The sequence below is a fragment of the Megascapheus bottae genome, chromosome 2 (assembly GCF_031878675.1).
Source record: "Megascapheus bottae isolate mThoBot1 chromosome 2, mThoBot2.hap1, whole genome shotgun sequence".
In the NCBI taxonomy this organism is placed as follows: domain Eukaryota; kingdom Metazoa; phylum Chordata; class Mammalia; order Rodentia; family Geomyidae; genus Megascapheus; species Megascapheus bottae.
This window is the reverse complement of record NC_143510.1, coordinates 59,441,121-59,459,597: the sequence shown is the minus strand read 5'-3', so window position 1 is coordinate 59,459,597 and position 18,477 is coordinate 59,441,121. Positions and strand designations below refer to the sequence as shown.

The 18,477-nt window shown below is 37.4% G+C and overlaps 1 protein-coding gene across 8 annotated transcripts in view; it reads left to right on the top strand.

Annotated features, from left to right (window-relative positions):
* The window catches only part of Grip1 (glutamate receptor interacting protein 1), a 615,745-nt gene that overhangs the window by 437,812 nt on the left and 159,456 nt on the right, over window positions 1–18,477 (top strand). For all 8 annotated transcript variants that reach the window (XM_090328055.1, XM_090328040.1, XM_090328060.1 and 5 more), the window contains exon 2: window positions 8,866–8,946. In XM_090328055.1, the coding sequence (XP_090184181.1) occupies window positions 8,866–8,946 (81 nt within the window). The remainder of the gene's footprint in view (window positions 1–8,865; window positions 8,947–18,477) is intronic.

The following is an 18,477-nucleotide window of genomic DNA, read 5'->3' as shown; positions in this document are numbered from 1 at the left end:
AAATATAACTTCAATTTTCACTTGTCTTTCACTAGCTAGAGAATAAGTATGTAGTTAAATACTGTAGCCTATCTTAACAAAAAGTATGAATTGAGTAAGAGATTATTAGTCAATTAGTTGTCTCCAGGCAATTCAACTTTTGCTGTATCAGACACCATAATTCAGCTATTTTAGGACTCTTTAAAGATTTAAGGTAGAGAGATGCTAACTCCACTCAAAACCATACCATTGCAAAGTTTCATTCATTTCAGTAAATGTTTTTTGTAGTATACTGATACCAATGGCATTCTCCCAACATCACTGTAGATTACAACAGCTTTCCAACTGTTAATGTGCATATGCCTCATCAGAAAATTTTGCTGTATACAGTCTGAAGCAAAGGGTTAGGAAATAGAATAATAAGGGAAAATATAATGACATGGTCCAAGCCTATAATCACACAAGATGCATAGTTGGCATGCTTTTTGGCAGTAATATTTAATCTCTAAAGTGTATGTTAGTTTCCTTTTCATTTCTGTGACAAATACCTGAGTGAGACACTTTTAAAGGAGGAAAGGTTTATTTTGGCTTACTGTCCCAGAGATTTCAGTGCATGAATTTTGGCCCCATTAGTTTGGACAAAGTGTCATGCAATGTGAGATGTGGAGCAAAGAAGCTTACCTCATGGCATCCAGGAAGCAGTGTGAAGAAAACAGGAATGGATATACCCTTAAAATTCATAACCCTCAGTGACTCACTTCCTCTCACCAGACTCTACCTCCTACTTTTCACCACCTCCCAACAATGCTGTTAACTTATGACTCCCTCAAGGGACTAAAACATTGATTAGGATAGAGTCAACCTTTTTAAAAAAGCTTAAAGCAAAAGACTTGGTCCCTTTAAAAATATAAAACCTACCAGTGCCCCAATCATAAAACTACATGGAAACATGTGGGGATCACTAATGGCATGCAGATGTGAAATGTATCACTAAAAGGGGGGAAGGAAGAAAAGTGGATGGAGGAAGAAAAATCATTTCCTGTAAGAGACCATCATGGAAGCAGTTTCCTATGCCTCCTGCCACCAAGCTCAAGGCAGACTCTGAGTTAAACTTACGTTTGTACATTGAAAAAAGAGGTGAACTAGCTCATTCTTGGGGATGATTTGTCAGTAGCTATCAATGTTACAGTCTCAACATTCCAAAGCAATATTGTGGAAACTTGTTTCCACCTACAGATTTCTGAATATGAAAGGTCCAGAGGACATCTTTTGCTTAGCTGTAGAAAGGTATAGTGTTGTTTTTTTTTTTAATGAAGAATGACAGCTGATTTAGGAGGAGGAATATGGTCAAAGTACTTTGTGTATATGAGTAAAAATAGGGCAAGAAAGCTTGCTCATCTTGGTTTGGGAAGCAGGGAGGGAGGATAAGGCAGCATGATGGAGGGTTACATCATGTATGCATATGTGGACACCAACATGAAATCTCCTTGTACAACTAATGCTAATAAAAATTTTGTGTAAGGATAAGAGTTCAAAAGTGCATGAGTATGAGCGTGTGTGTGTGTGTGTGTGTGTGTGTGTGTGTGTGTGTGTGTGTGTCCATAGTGACACTTGAACTTAGCTTGCTTGCTGGCACTCTGGCCACATAAACCACACCTGCAGCCCTATTTTTTGCTGGTTAATTGGAGAATTCTGTTGACCTTTTCTTCCCAGGATGGCTTCTGTCCATAATCTTCCAGGTCTCAGTTTTATGAAGAGGGAGGATAACATAGATGTAAGACATCAGTACCAAGCTATCCATAATTTTAACAGGAAGAGAAAGACATAACTAAGTTCTATTGTCAAAACCATTTCACAGTTATTCTTTAGGAAATTTTTCTTAAATTTTAAACTGTCTCAATAAATAGCAAGGCAGCTCATTAAGCTGGAGGGCAGGGGTCCAAGTGAAAGGAACACTTACAGTATACTCATGCTGCATTGGGATAAGATGTTCACAGGACAAAATGGTAAGCTGAGTTTGCTGTTGGATTTTTGATTGGGAAAATCTGAGTGGGGTCCTTGTAGCGGATCTTCTTTCCTCTTCCTGTGACTTACTTCCACCAGTATCACAAGTCCATGCTGGTTCACTAAGGAGAAGCAAATACCATGTCCCACTTTCAAGGCTATGAAGGAATAAGAATTCTGCGATCATTCCATTGAGAGTTTCATTATCTCTTATCCACTTTGATTCTTAGTTTACACATAGTAGGCACTAAAATTCGTGGAAGTTAATTTGAATTCAAGGGACACATTATCTCCCTTGCAATCAATTTAGTTTAGTTCTTTTATAGAAGACAATTTCTCCTGCGTTTGTAATGACTTGCATGAACATTGTGGCATGAGCTGCCTGTCTACCCACTGCTGGGAAATGGTCATGATGTTTAACTGCACCAGTGTCTTTTTGTTTTCTAATCAAGAAGTTAAGGGATCTGCTAGCTTAGCAGGTGCCTCAATTATGCATAATTAGTTACTAGGAATTGTTTAGCATGGACTGATTAGTCTTAGCCAAAAGAATTTTTTCTTCAACAAACCCGGAACACATCCAGAAGTTCCTGAGCCACAGTCAAATCACATTCTTCTGAAAAGTCAACACTCCAGGAATGGGAGAAACAAGAACCATACTAATTGTGTGTGTGTGTGTGTGTGTGTGTGTGTGTGTGTGTGTGTGTGTGTGTGTATTGGGGCTTGAACTCAGACTTCTCAGTTGGTTTTTCCACTCAAGACTGGAGCTCTACCACTTGAGCCACACTTCTACTTTCCCACTACTTTATTGGAGATAGAGTCTAATGAAGTCTCTTGATCGGACTGGCTTTTGATTGTGGTGCTGGGATCTCAGCCTCCTGAGTAACTAAGATTACATACATGAGCCACCAGTGCCTAGCTAAATGCTGTTTGATGCCAGGCAAACATGATAGGAAAACATGAGAGGACTTGAGTCCTTTTCTCTCCCATCTCCAGAGAAGTTTTGGTGATGCAGAGTAAAGCTTACCCATTTAAGTGCTTACTGATTACTTTGCAAATTTACAAACACCAACTGTATATGAAATAATCAAAAACAAATGGGAGCCGGGAGTTTGACCTAGTGGTAGAGTGCTTGCCTAGCATGCATGAAGACCTGGGTTCGATTCCCCAGTACCACATACATAGAAAAAAGCTGGACGTGGAGCTCTAGCCTTGAGAAAGCCCAAGGACTGTGCTCAGGCTCTGAGCTCAACCCCAGGACTGGCAAAAAAAAAAATGGCCTCTGCATGCCTCTCCATTTGAGGACATTGGCCCAAATTGGGGTAGATGAGAGGGACAAATGTCTCCCACCCCTCCCACCACAACACTGTTCTTCTACATGAATGTCTGATTGTGCTCTTCCTATAATTCCATCACCATGTCAATTCTTTTTTTTTTTTTTTTGTCAGTCCTAGGCTTGAGCTCAGGGCCTGAGGACTGTCCTTGGATTTTTTTCTCAAGGCTAGAACTGTACCACTGGAGCCTCACCACCATTTCTGGCTTTTTCTAAGTATGTGGTACCAAGGAATTGAACCCGGGTCTTCGTGCATGCAAGGCAAGCACTCTACCACTAGGCCAAACTCCCAGCCCCCACCATGTCAATTCTGTGTTCATAGAAGGCCTATTTCTTGGTCTCACAGATGTCGCTGTAAAAGGACCCTGGCAATTCCCAATACTGAACTCCCTATGTAAGTGGGAGACGATCGTGCATTACAGTGATTATCTAACTGATGAGATGCCATTAAAAAAGAATGGCACTTCTGATACCCTGAGCTGCCCTTTGTGCCTTCTTACAGCAGTAGTGCACCAGCTCAATGTCTGCTGCTTCCCTATAGTGATTTTCATTGAGGCTCCCTTGTTAATATCCTTTCCATCAAAGTTAAGGCTGAGAATCTAGCATGAAAACCAGGATTCTTTTTTTTTTTATAAGGGACTGGTTTTAAAGGTTATTTGATAACTCCATCTAAATGCTGAATAAAAATAAAATATGTTTTAAAATCAGCCTTATAAAGATTTGCCTATTTTTAACATATAGTAATAATATAATGATAGTACAGCCATTGACAACTGTTCTGTGATGATATGATTTTTAAAGGAGTAGACTGTATAGGAAAGGAAAATTGGAGGAAGGAAGAATAGCTCATGCACTTCAACTTATTTGTAAGAAATGCTTTAGCACTATGGCAGTGCCTCAAAAGGCTAAACATAGAGCTCCCCTATGACCCAGCAATTCCACTACTTGGCATTTACCCAACCATCCAGAAACTAGGGCATATTAAATCCACTAGCACAACAATGTTCATTGCAGCATTATTCACCATAGCAAAAATATGGAACCAACCTAGATGTCCCTCAGTTGATGAGTGGATCAACAAGTTGTGGTATTTGTACACAATGGAATTTTATGCTGCTGTCAGAAAAAATGACATCGCCCCATTTGTTAGGAAATGGAAAGTCTTAGAAAAAATCATATTAAGTGAAGTAAGCCAGACTCAAAGGAAATTAGGCTCAATGGTTTCCCTCATTTGTCATAATTAGTAGAAACCTTGGGCTCTACTAGCAGAGATCTGCAATAGAGCAAAACCTTGATACATAAGGCCATATAGAATGAAGCTAATTGAAAGAACCTCCAGGATATTGAAACAAAAGCCATATAATGAATGATTGTTGTCCTTAATGTACTATGTTATCTCTCATCTCTTCTGCTGTCCCTTGGTTATCTCATATTGTTACAGTATCTCACTTTGTTATCTGATATATTGGATTTATTTGTATTTGGTTATTTGAAATAGGATAGGGAAGGGGGGGAAAACCAAGACGGGGTAGGGAGTAGAGGGGAGGGTAATGGGGACCAAGACATGTGAAAGGGTATCAATATATGTGAATTAATGCACCTTCTATCTGGCAAATATCATGTAACCCTTTTATTAATTACAATAAAAATATTTTTAAAAAAAAGAAATGCTTTAGTTTGCTGGGAAATGGGCCTAGTGGTAAAGTGCCAGCCTAGAATGCACAAAGACCTGGGTTTGAGTCCTAGGTACCACATACATAGAAAAAAGCTGGAAATGGTGCTGTGGCTCAAGTTGTAGAGCACTAGCCTTGAAGAAAACCCAAGGACAGTGCTCAGGCCCTGAGTTCAAGCCCCAGGGCTGGAAAAAAAAAGAAATGCTTTAGTTTGAAGAGTTGAATACAACTTATTCATCCATCAGACAATACTGAATAAATGCCTACGATGCTGTAGACACAATGCTAGAAATCTTCCCCATATATCAGTTCCTTTTCTTATTTGACCTTTCCTTAAACTATTCATTTATATATCTTAATGGACCTTCAGAATCTACTTGGTGTTGCCCCCAAAGCAAAAAGAAAGTATTAGCACATATCTTCAAATTCAATGACTCTTTTAGGACCATATCTTGGAGCAATGTATTTCACTGACATTTTTGGGTTTGGGTTTTTTTTTTTTTTGCCATTCCTAGGGCTTAAATTCAGGTCCTGGGCACTGTCCTTGAGCTTTTTTTGCTCAAGGCTAGTTTTGTACCACTTGAGTCACAGCACTACTTCCAACTTTTTCTGTATATGTAGTATGGAGGAATCGAACCCAGAGCTTTGTGCATGCTAAGGCAAGCACTCTACCACTAGACCACACTCTAGGCCCTGCTTTAAAATCTTTATCTTGTAAAAAGTATTGTAGTGGAAGACTGGACATGGTGCTGTCTTAGCACTGGGGAGACTGACAGACACCACATGTGGCAGGTAAAAGATAGCCTATATATCTAGTTCCAGGACAGCCTCCGAAACATAGCAAACATAGCAAAATTCTATCTCAAAAAAATTAAGTGAAGTTGATAATATTGTTCTTATGTTGCCATTTTAAAGTACTCTTTACTTTAAAAGCAGTATGAAGAGGAGGGCATAGTAATATTTAGACACACACAAATGAACTACAGTGACTATTCTGTACTGTTCTCTGTAGGATCTCCATTGCATAAGATCTGTGCTGGGACTGTTTGGCCGTGTACTAATCTGTCTACCTGTGGGACAGTGACCTCTGAAAGTCTTTTCTATCTACCAGGAATAAGATCCAAAGGAACATGGGAACAAGCATAAAATAAATGGAGTCTTGACTCACTTTTAATGTATTCTTCTATATGCATTTTAGGCATCAGTACCAACTATAGAATCAAAGAGTACTTTATCTCTTATCAAATTATAGGAATGTATCTTTAAGTCTGCTTAACAAACACACAAAAAAATCACCATTGATGCCTGCATCGGTTCCCATGATGTTCTGGGAAGGACTGAAAATATACCCTGGCTACTTTTGTCCTTTGATATTTTATTATGGAGCCATCAGCTGCTGACACATTGAAGGTCTTATTTCATTTTTGTTTTTAAGGGCTAAAGCAAGAATTGACTTAGAGGGCTGACATCTACTCTATGATGAGTAGCTTTTTGGAAAAAAGCTCTCAATGTCTCTTCCATGTTTAAAAAGTTAATCTTTGGCAAACTTTTCTAAAGGGAAAGGTTAAATTGTGCCGTATTTCTTGGTTGCTATTCTCACTTTGATGTGTGCAAGTGTTACCATGTGGCTGCCCATCATGACTGACATAATACTGAACTTATTTTAGACTGGTCTGTTGGTTAATACACCTTTAAGCATCTAGACGATTCTTTACTTTTGTCTGTGTGGGAAAGACACTCCTGGTGCACAGAGTCATAGTGGATGTTGTAGGGTGGCAATAGAAATGCTGACCAGGTGACCATCTATAATTCAGTTTAAACCTTTTAAGGATGAGCATATCCTGACAATCGCAGCTCCAGAGCAAGAAAACTGCTTTCAGATATAAATGAGAAAGCCATCTGATCAGTGTTGACTAATAGTATGCAAACTTGTTAAATTTCTAAAGCTATGTCTCCTTAAAGCATTAAAGGCAGATAACCCAAATCATCTGGGTAAATCTCCTATTGCCTGTTTAGAGAAAACAAAATCTGTCTCCTTGATTTAAGTAAAGGCTGTAGCTGAAAACTGAGGTAGGCTTTTGCAAACTAGTTTTGTTGCTGACTTGTCTCACCTGGATGAGTGCCTCTATGATCATGAATACAGCTTCTAAATTGTGGGTAATGAAAAGAAAAAAGGAATCTTGTGAAGAATCTCAGATTTTTACACAGAACCAGTTTGTTTTAATTGGTGCTATATAATGCACAGCCTGGCTATTACATTAACTCTGCATCGTAACTCTCGTAAGTAACTCAGTAGTTACTTCTATGGGAATGGTGAGACTTTTCTTACCATTTTCTCACGTATAACTTATATTTTGGTTTGTGGCTTTTAATTGTACTCAAAATTATGTTTGCAAAGAAGAAAACTGAAGATCTAAGAAACTGCTTGAAAAGCAACTATGATAATGTGATGTTGATTATTTTGGTATCTGAGAGCTGCTATTTTTCTTTTGTATAGCCTATAAAGAATTATGTGACAAATGGAATGTAAACATGAAACGTCGTGACTGCCATTTTTTAAGTTAATTGCATTTTACAGCAGTGTTAATCTTTCCTTTTTGCTATTGCTTATAAAGACCCTGTTCATTTTATGAACAAATTATAAATCATTTCAAATAGACGTACATGCTAGAGAGGAAATGAACTCCTCAGTTTTGAAACACATACTACTTAGTTGACAGAATTAATGTTCTCAGTTATCAGATAATAAAGCCTTGTTGAATGGAATCTTTGTTACATCTAATGGTTTGACATGTCCAGAGGGTTCTTTACATCTGTTGATGGTTTTCTATTAAAACAAGAATAACAATAACAAATATCTAATAGTATCACCAGAATGATGTTTGGGTCATCTAGCATGACGGAATATGTGTAGTAATTATCAAATTATGTTTGCTCAGGTCATTTACATGCTGTTCTTGGAATTTTACAGGTTATTACTCAGAAATCTTTCATTGAACACAAATACCACCATCCAAATTAGGGGGGAAAAAAGGTCCTTCCTATTTTAACCCTCATATTTGCCTTCCTAAATCACTATCCCTGTAATACAAGTCTGATGAAACCCTAAAGAAAACAAAATCACTAATAATTTGATGGACCCATTTACACTATGATCTTGTTACCTAGTGTCATCTAATTCTCACTGAGGAACTGAACTCTGGGCCTCTGCCTTTTCAGTTGCACTTTTTGTTGTTCTGCAGCTTATTTTCATCTCTTTCTAGATAAGAGTCAATCAGCTTATTGGAATATATGTCTTCTTTTGCCTAACCATCTTTCCTTCCCTATCCTCAACCTGCCTTCTCTGGTGGTTACCTCTGAGTGACCCTTTCCTTTGGCTTTCCCCCAGATGCCAGTTTACACTCCCAAGAGAAACCGACTAACTCTGCCTTTATTTTCCTGCGATACTAATGTTCTATCATCTGCTTATCTGAAACACTGCATTTCGCTTCCTTTGTTCTTCTATCAGATTAATTATTCTTAGAACCCACTCATCCATTTTATTTCCTCTTTGTCTTCCTTTTATACATATTCATTGATGCTTATTTATCAATGAATGTAGGCAGGCAAATAATTTGTGTACTATTATTTGCACTTCTTTCCATTTTATAAATGTCTTCCCATTCATTGTGGATTTTTTTAATCCTGACAACTCTAATATAAGTGAAGAAACTGATTTTTCAGACTTGCCCCACAGCTCAGTGTAGGACTTAGGTCTACCAACTCTTTCTACTGTATCCTATCACCTCTCTCTGGCAGAAGGATTACAGTCCATTGAAGAGCTTCACTGTACTGGACACTGGATGGGAATTAACCAAACCCTTCATTGTACCTTTGCAGATGAGAGTCCCTACACTAAATCTGCCAGCCAGACAAAGCCGCCTGATGGAGCATTGGCTGTGAGGAGACAGAGCATTCCAGGTTAGACCTGACTGTTGGATTTTTCAGCTATTTTACTAACCTTTGAATCCTATTATTGGGTGATCCTAAATAATTCTTCCCCTGATTACTAAAAACTATGCTATCTCATACAGCACAGACTTCTTTCCACATACTTGTTCAAACAATGATTTAATATATATATATACACATATATGTGTATATATACATATATATATATAAACAGACTTTGGAAAAGCTTGCCAACTTTTGAGAATCCATCTTGTAACCCAACATAAAATCCTTTGTGAAATGACTTGAATTTAAATCAGCTCTCACTCACTTACTTATTCTCACCTCTGCTTCCAGCGGGATAAGTTGCACAGCAGCATCCATTTATTTCCTGAGGTACCCGGCAGAACAAAGGGGTTCAGAATTGCACTGGCGGATATCATGCATGTGGAATGGAAATGTTCCCTTTCCTTCTCTTCTTCTTCACACTGAGTTTTTCTTCCATTGGACAGCTCTTGTAAAATTCTGGGACTTTCTTTCCTAAGGCAGGTGTGATTCAGACTCTTCTAATCCAATACATGGTGTTGGTGTTTTTCCCAACAAAATACTTTGGAGAAATGTCTTAAAATGTCTCCACTTCAAAACTTCAATCTCTTGAAGCTTTGAATTTGTGAACAGCACTAAATTGAAATTAAGAGGGGAAGAAAATTCAAAGTATCATTTGAATATGGTCTCAGCCACATCATTTATGAAGAATGCCCTGATGGAAGTGATGGTGCTTAAGAGCAGGGTGAAAAGCACTAACATGTTTAAAGATGTGTTTTTAAAAAAAATATGATGTTTGTGTATTTTATGTAAGTAACTTGAATACAGCTAAGTCTGAGATATGAAATTTGAGAGCTAGCCATTTCAGCAATTCAAAAGAACCAAAGCAGCGTCTTCTGAGTTACAATGAATGGGTTGACAGATCGGTGTAAGTGAAGGGGAAATTTCCATTTGAACAAAAAGCAAGGTAAGTCCGGTTTCTGAACATGAACTTTGTTCAAGATTCTTGCTTTGTTTTGTTTTTTAATAAGAAATACATGTGGTTATTCTCACTCTTATTCTGAAAGCTTACATTTACTCTGAACATACTTGGCATAGGAACATGCTGTCCATCCTTGTTTAGGTGTTTAAATATTCTAAAGTAATTTGAATTCTGTCATTAGATGGCATTACTCAGTGCTGAGATTTCCTCTATTTCATCTTAAAAGACATCATTCTTAGTGCTGATCACGTGTAGGAAAATTCTTGCAGTCAGCTTTGGGTTGTGTTCTCTGCTTTCAGCTTGTCAGCAGTAAGCAAGTGCCTGAGGTTTGAAGGTCGAGAATGTCACTTGTCTCTCAATTCCTTCTTCATTTCTGTATGCTAGCTAATACACAGCATTATTTTGCCAGGAAAGCCAGAGACTCTTTGCCTCCTCATGTGAGAGTAAGCAAAGATCTGCCTATTACCAATGTTTTCCTTTCAAGGGTTCTCTAGCATTATATACTAAATTATAACACATAGCTAAACACCAGGCTGAAGTCATGACATTATTTTTCATGTTACATGTTAAGGGAACAAAAAAAAAGAGAGAGCCATAATCCTTAGCTCACAACACTCAAGACATCCTTCACTGTAGTTCCGCTATTTGTCAGATTTTTAAAGTTTCAAAAAAAAATTTCAGTAAGTTCCATTCAATTGTTTAAATGGCCAGAGAAATAAAACATCTTCAAGGTCTTCTCAATTATTTAAAACAGTTCAATAAAAAGGCTGCACCTTTAGCCAGAGGGCTAAGAAACTACAGTGGTTAATAGTGGATTTTTATTTACTATCATCTTAAAGAGAAAATGAACAAACTTCTTAGGAACTGCTTCTTCACTGATTTAATGACTCCTGGATTTCCGATCTTTAATACCTTACCAAAAAGTACCTTGTAAAATGCATGTTCTGGGGCCAGGAGTTTGGCCTTAGTGGCAGAGTGCTTGCCTAGCATTCACAAAAACCTAGGTTTGATTCCTTAGTACCACATATGTCGAAAAAGTCAGAAGTGGTGATGTGGCTCAAGTGGTAGAGCTCTAGAGTTGAAAAAGCCCAAGGACAGTGCTCAAGCCCTGAGTTTAAGCTCTGGAACTGGCAGCTCCCAGAACCTTGGCTATGAAGTCGCTTAAACCAAAGAAAATCTAATCCAGAAGTCATGACTGGTGTCCGACCATGGCCCTCTTCATGCCTCCAAACTCTACAATAGAGTGAGGAATGAAGACAGAAAGGGTCCGTAAACGTATGCTCTCTATGATTTGCTGGAGTTTGGACTAAAATCTAAAACCAGTCTGATGGTTAACATTGGACCACATGGAACTGGAAGAACCAGGTACAAGTGGATGTCTTTTGTCTCATTCTGCTGTGCTCACCTGCCAATCTTACTGCTCCCAAATATTATAACCCCAGAAGAACATGGATACATGGACCTAGAGAGGAGTATCAAAGGAAAGAAGGCCTAAAGAAAAGCCTGTACCATCCACCCTTTCCTGAGGTTTAGAGGTCAGAGTTACCTTCCAAACTAGATCAAGGATATTAAAATGCCCCAGCTATTGAAAAGCAAGCCAACACACAGAGGCTAAAGCCTCAAAGGAGCACAGCTTCATCCCATATGTCCCTCAAATCCCTACTCACAGTGATTCAAAACGGTAATTTTTTCTGATTCTTCCTACTAATGCTTCCTTCGGTAGATGTGGTGGCATCACAGGAAAAGAAGAACCCAGTTAGCAGAAGCTTCTGAAACTTGTCTTTCCAAATGTTGTGACAATGTAATCTGGTCTTTAAAACTTATTTTACCAAACATAGATCTGGTGATTCTTGAAGCAAATATTTATATAGACACACATTGATTTAAAATCAATGTTAACATGGGCTATGTTGTTTCTATACTATAATAAACAGTAGCTTTTTGCAATTACCTACCGACGAGGTAACCTTGAATGTTAACAGAAATATAATTTGCTCTTTGTTCATATAAAAATCCAGTACCACTATCTAAACTCAGAATTATTGCAATAATTATTTTATAAGAAATCAAACAAAATATGTGCCTTTCATTGAATGTCAGTTCCAACCATAAATCCTTTCATCTTCCTTCTTTTCTCTTCCAAAAGAAAGGAAGACAGATTAAACATCACTTAGGAGCGAACTGCATTTGCTTTGGATAAAGGAAAAATGCATTATTAATGCTATTTGGAAATTTGTTATTTTAATCATGTCTATTGTGGCATAAAATATTTTATCTATTATAAGCTTTTGGAAAACATTCTATGACAATAGTAAAAAAAAAAGACATACATTTTCTCTGACATTAGAGTTTAAGTTTAGAGATTTCACAGTTTCTTGTAAGTATTAAGGATGTGCACATTGAATCTTATTTCTCTCATTTTTTCACAAATGTAGTTTGAACTACTATATATAAATCTGTTTTTTAAGTTTGATCTAATGCATCTTAATTTAAAAGATTACTAGTAATTTGAAATTTGATTACTAAAGTATCCAGACTCTGGGTTTTTCAGATTGCATAATAAATTATGGTTTGTACCACTCAAAATGCAATATTTAATCATGTCTGTCCAGTGCTTTTGAAGGGAAAAATGGGATATTATGTTAGAACCCAGTGTCTCTTAGAGTTAGCATATTATTGATGTGACTTGCCTCCTCTTCCTATATAGGATATCTTTCTTTGCTAATGTTAGTCGTGACAAACAATTCTGAGCCACTGGCATACTGGAAGATATAAAGTGCTCATAGCGTGTGTGTTTTCAAATCTTGCTGCACCAGGAAAATTCCATATCCAGCCATAGAAAAGGTATAGGGAATTTTTCCCTTTTTCTTCTAAAACTGACATTTCCAATTTGATCATAATAAAGTGAGTTTGGATCACTTTTTCTCAGTTGTCATATGTAGGTGTTTGGGGAGAGTAGTAAAAAATATGAAGCTGACAGTCTGAAATGCCTATCAACATAAGAAGTCATAGTCAAGTTATTTGAAGTACATTCAGTAATTTTCAATATCTACTGAAAAATCAAAACCTGGACAATAATTCCAAGTTCATGACATCACAGAAAACTGGTGACCTCACATTAAGGGGAATAGAATAAGAATTTAGAACAGTCTTCCCTTCTTTCATGCTCTGCATTTTCCTGTCCCTGTTATATACACAGTCTGATGCTTCAATGGTTTATATTTTCTGTATTAAAGTATCTACTAGGATTTTATAGCTATTTCAATGTTCAGGTATATGATGAGAATATTCCTTGATTTAATAGACAGATTCTACGTCACCACTTCAATGCTACCAATGAGCCTCTCAGAGAAAAGAAGAAAAGAATATCACAGATGGAAAACTAAATATAAGATTTAAGATAGGGTATGGGTGTGCAAGCTACTAAGTCAGGCTGCAGTTGGTGACGACATGTCCAAGGTCAGGAAATAACCAGCCCTTTTACCACAAGTACTTTTTTTTTTAAATTTTATCATTGGGGTAATGTATAGAGGGATTACACTTACACTACAGTTACACTAGTCAGGTAGTAGGTGCATTGCTTCTCGCACGGTGAAATTTCTTCTCATGTTTTTGTTCTCCTTTCTCTCCCCCATCCTCTCCCAATCACCTTTTTCCTCCTTCCCTTCCTTCTTTCAAATAAACAAATGAATGTATATACAACAGGTAACAAAGTCAGATACAGTAACCACATGAGATTAACCATAAGGAGGAAAAAAAGAGAAAAGAAATAACTTCACATAGTACGTTAAGAACAACAATCACAAAGATAAACTTCTTGTTTCTGTATCCTAGAGTTCATTTCATGTAGTCTCATCCTATATGACCGTATGTACATAGCTTCTGAGCTATTGTGATCCTCAGCTAGGAGATTCCTAGGTGTGTACTACAAATAAGGGAAAACATGGAGCCTGTATTCCTTTGGGTGGTACCACAAGTACTTCTACTTTGTAGTCAGACTTTCCTGCATTTCTATTGGCACCCCAATGGGGTAAAATGCACACCAGCCTCTAACCATAAGCATGAAGAAAATCCTCCCAAAAATGTTTACAAGTGTTATAGCTACAATATTTAAGAACATAGCTATATTATCTAAGTTCTTTAGAAAGTCCTTCATAACATCACAAAAACATCATAAAGACAACCCTATTGGTGGCACAGCAAAATTATCTATAACTCTTCTACTCCTTCGTTTGAATTGTTTTTCCTATAGTGCTTATTACTGTCTGACAGTAACTGATAGGTGCAGTCATTTTCTTTCCTGTCCCTTAGCTAAACTGCTTGAAGGCAGGTACTGTGTATGTCTTGTTCACTATATTAGCTCCAGTGCATAGAACAGTGTTTAGCAACTGTTAGATGTCTAATCAATATTTGTAGAATGGATAAAAAACAAAGACCATCAGGCAGAAGAGTATGTGAATTTGTGGCCAATATATTACCTAGAGAAAAGCACCATACGGTCTCTGTCTATCCCTTGTTTTCTGACTGTGGTAAATTGCAGCCAGTGTTCACATTGACCTTGAGGCTGCATCAAATGTGACATTTCTAAGGAATTTGTCTGCTGCCCAAAACTAATGAATGAAATATAGGTCACTTAGAAGCCACAGACTTGTAAAGGCCAGAGATCTCTCTCTTGTCTCATTTGTTTCTGTTTAAGAAGAAAATGTCTGTAGTCCCCTAACACCTAAAAAGAAAGTTGGAATATGTTGAACAATAAAAGTTGACAAGATGGGAGTGATTTATTCAACCCTTTTGGTCTAGAAAAGAGCTGAAACAAGGGTGAAATCTTTCTGGAGTCTGCAAATGAAACAGGACAAAGTAGAACTTATTACTTACCTTAGCAAGTGCGGGTATCCTCCAGAAAGCTGGTCCAGTTTGCTGGGTGACAGGGGTGGGTATGCACTAAAAGCTCCTCAAACGGTTCTGGGTGAAAAGAGCAGCTAGGTTTTTGTGTTCCATGATACAGCTTTCATTCGAGATTCAGAGACAATCTATTGTGTTTGAACTTCTCCCATGCCTTAGTATACATAGCTGAAATACAACATACAGCACATGATTTTCCGACAGCAATCTTCCTCCAATATGCAAATTTGAGGAAATTGTGATTACTTAGAGCTGTGTCTTGATGTTTCCCATGACTTCAATGTTACAGAAGTGGTGTCTTTTGAGGCTTGCAGAAACAATGGCTCTGATCATATTCAGCATACCTCCACGGGTCTGAGACACATTTACAAGAAGGCTTGAGCACACGTGGCCAAAAGCAACTGGAAAAGTCTTGTCTTTCTGTAGATTTTGCACTAAAGAAAATGTAATTCTTCCCCTTTCCTGATTGGAGAGACCTTTAGTTCAGGGATTTAAAATTGAATGACTTTAGGGGTTGGTGATTTACTCAGTGAAAGAGCATTGGATGGCACATGCACAGCCCTCAGTTCAGTCTTTAACTCTGAAACAACAAGGCAACCAAAATTAAATGACTTTAGGGAATTAGATTAAGTGAATGTTGTATTGCTTAATGGTCATGAGGAAAGTGAATAAATATCTTATATAGTTTGCTGTAGGCTTGAGGACTGGACTGGACCCATTCATACTCTTATCTATCAGTTTAAATGAGTTAAAACATCTTCAAAATTTCATTCACTCAATATAACATGTTCATAATTGTATTATATACCTATGCTCCACTTATACTATAATTAATACTGATTAGGTAGATTTAATTAGCTTGGGATTTTTGCGTAATTTTCTCTTAAACTTTCATATATAGGGATTAATGTTTTAACTTTATTTTTCTAATATAAATTTTAAATGTTTTCCACTATAAATTTAAAAACAAAGGTTTATGTGTCCCATCAAATCATGTGCCATCCATTGATATATATCCAGCATGCTTTAGAAAATGCTGACTTGCAACGTGATTGTTCCCAGAAGAAATGACTTTGAGAATCCCAGTATTATGCACTTTATTAATACATCAATAAGTAGTTGTTGATTTATGGTACAGAAACAGGCCATTGAAAGTGGGAATGGAAGGCATTCTGCTAAAAAAAAATTGAAAGAAACACTGAATGAAAAAGTAGACACTGAATATTAACACAGTAAGAATGATCATAACTCTAGCCCTATATGGAGGAGGAGAAACAGAGAGGATAAAAAGAGGAGAGTTATGAGTATTTATGAAAGTAGCTATTTGTAGTCACTCAAAAAATAAAGTAACAATTCTTAGGCATAATATTTCAGTCCTTCCTTACAACCTCTCCAGGAAATATACATGTTTTAATTCACTTTTCACAGATGAGCAGATTGAAAGCTGATAGCTAAAGGCTTTTGTATGGTCACAAGGCTAGGAAAGTAGTTGTGCTTGGAAAAATATGAATTGTTAATCAGTCTTGAGCACTGAGTGAAGAAGAAAGGTAGTAGGGCCACTGTAAACTGAGAATGGGATGCCCCGATCTTGACTTTTAGAGACCAATTGAGACTCTGGCCAGCAGTATCCAGAAAGTGTGAGGTATGGTGGCCTCTGTCTCCTAAGCCACAATGTACATCTCAGTCCACACTGACTGGTACCTAGAACCAGAGGTGGACAATGAATATTGGGTTTGGGACCAAGAACTCATTTCTACCATTTTTTCTATAGGTGGTTAAGGGTCAGGAAATAAAACACCATGCTTTGGGTTGCCCTCTAATTTATTCTACACATTTATGATTTTCAGATCCTGCAATTCAAGGGGAGAAAAATAAAATGATGCAAGAAGTTCTCTGAATACTTGTTCTGAAACTAGTATACACTAAAAGTGTATACTATATATTTCCTTCTTAAAACTGTGGAATACCGGGCTGAGAGTATGGCCTAGTGGTAGAGTGCTTGCCTAGCATGCATGAAGACCTGGGTTCAATTCCTTGCTACCACATACATAGAAAAAAGCCGGAACTGGTGCTGAGGCTCAAATGGTAGAAGAGTTCTAGCCTTGAGAAAGTCCAAGGACAGTGGTCAGGGCCTGAGCAAGCCGAGGACTGGCAAAAAACAAAACAAAACAAAAACTGTGGAATAATGCAAAGCCTTAAGATTATACTAAGTAAATGAAATGAATCTCAGTGGACTGTGTTGGAGCATTTAATTTTGTGAAGAACTTTCTGAAATCAGTTTATGTGTATCTTTCATTATGAGATTCAGTGATTAAATTCAGGCAATGCTGTGTATACATGTGTGTACATATATAATATGCATACTTGAATATGTACCTATTTAAAAACAGATTTTCTTGCACATTTGTAAAACTTACTCCTGTGCTACATATCAAATAGATGCTGTAAAGAGTTCCTTTCCAAGTCTGCAGTAGGAGAACTTCCAGTAGTTGGTAGCTCTCTTGGTTCTCTTTAGGAATTTGATTGTAGGTAGTGCTTTCCTGTTTCACTGTGAACTATAAGCCCCTATACATTCATCCCCCAGTTTTCACTAGTAAATTTTCACCATGTTGCTTCTTTATTCCTCCAACCAATCATTTACTTGTCCCTATCTAGTACCTAAAACAATTTCTTCACACTTTTTGATTCTGTATATTCATCAGAATCAATGGCTCTACAATCAGTCACTCAACATGCATCTCTCCAGCACCCACTGTGATCCAGGTATTATACTACATGCTAGGAATATACATGTTTCACCAGATCTGTAAACCCCTATTTCTAGAATTAGCATGATAGTGGACAAGTCAGATACTCAGTTACATGTCTATCATAATGTCTATCTTAACTAAATGTCTGACATAATGTCACATCATGCCAAGGGCAATATACGGACTTTAATATATGAATTGAGAGTGTTGGGGAAAGAAAGGAATGGTGAGATGGAGCCTAAGATGCATTATGTGTCATAATCTGGAGGAAGATGGTTCTAGGTGAAAAGAACAGCAAGTACAAAATAGAGGTCAGAACAAGAACTTGGCTTTCAGAGAGAAATTCATGATGGCCAGAAAGAGACAAAGAAGCAAAGCTGGGCATGGTAAGACATGAAATTGCAGAAAAGAGGTGAGGTGAAGTAATATAACCTTCTATCTGGTGAATATAATGTAACCCTTCTATTAATTACAATAAAAATATATGAAAAAAAGAAAATACAATGAGACACGATAAATTATACAGGACTCTAGGCATTCACACATGGTGAGACCAAAGGAAGATATTCTTAGGAGAGGAACAGAAAGGTACAATACCTATGTGCATCTGATCATACAGAATAGTTATCAAAATAAACTCCAGGAAACAGAGAAGTGTTTTCCTTTGTTGTTGCTGTTTATGTTTTCTTTTCTTTGTGTTTTGTTTGTTAATTTATCTATTTGAGCACAGAAATGGAGAGACAGAGGGTGAACAAGTGCTGCAGTGATATTCCCTGGTTGCTATGTTGAACAGCTGAACAGGAACTATACTACTCGTGGGTAGGAATGGGAGAGAAAAACTAGGAGGGAGGGAGCAGAGGGGAGACATTGTTCAAAAGGAAG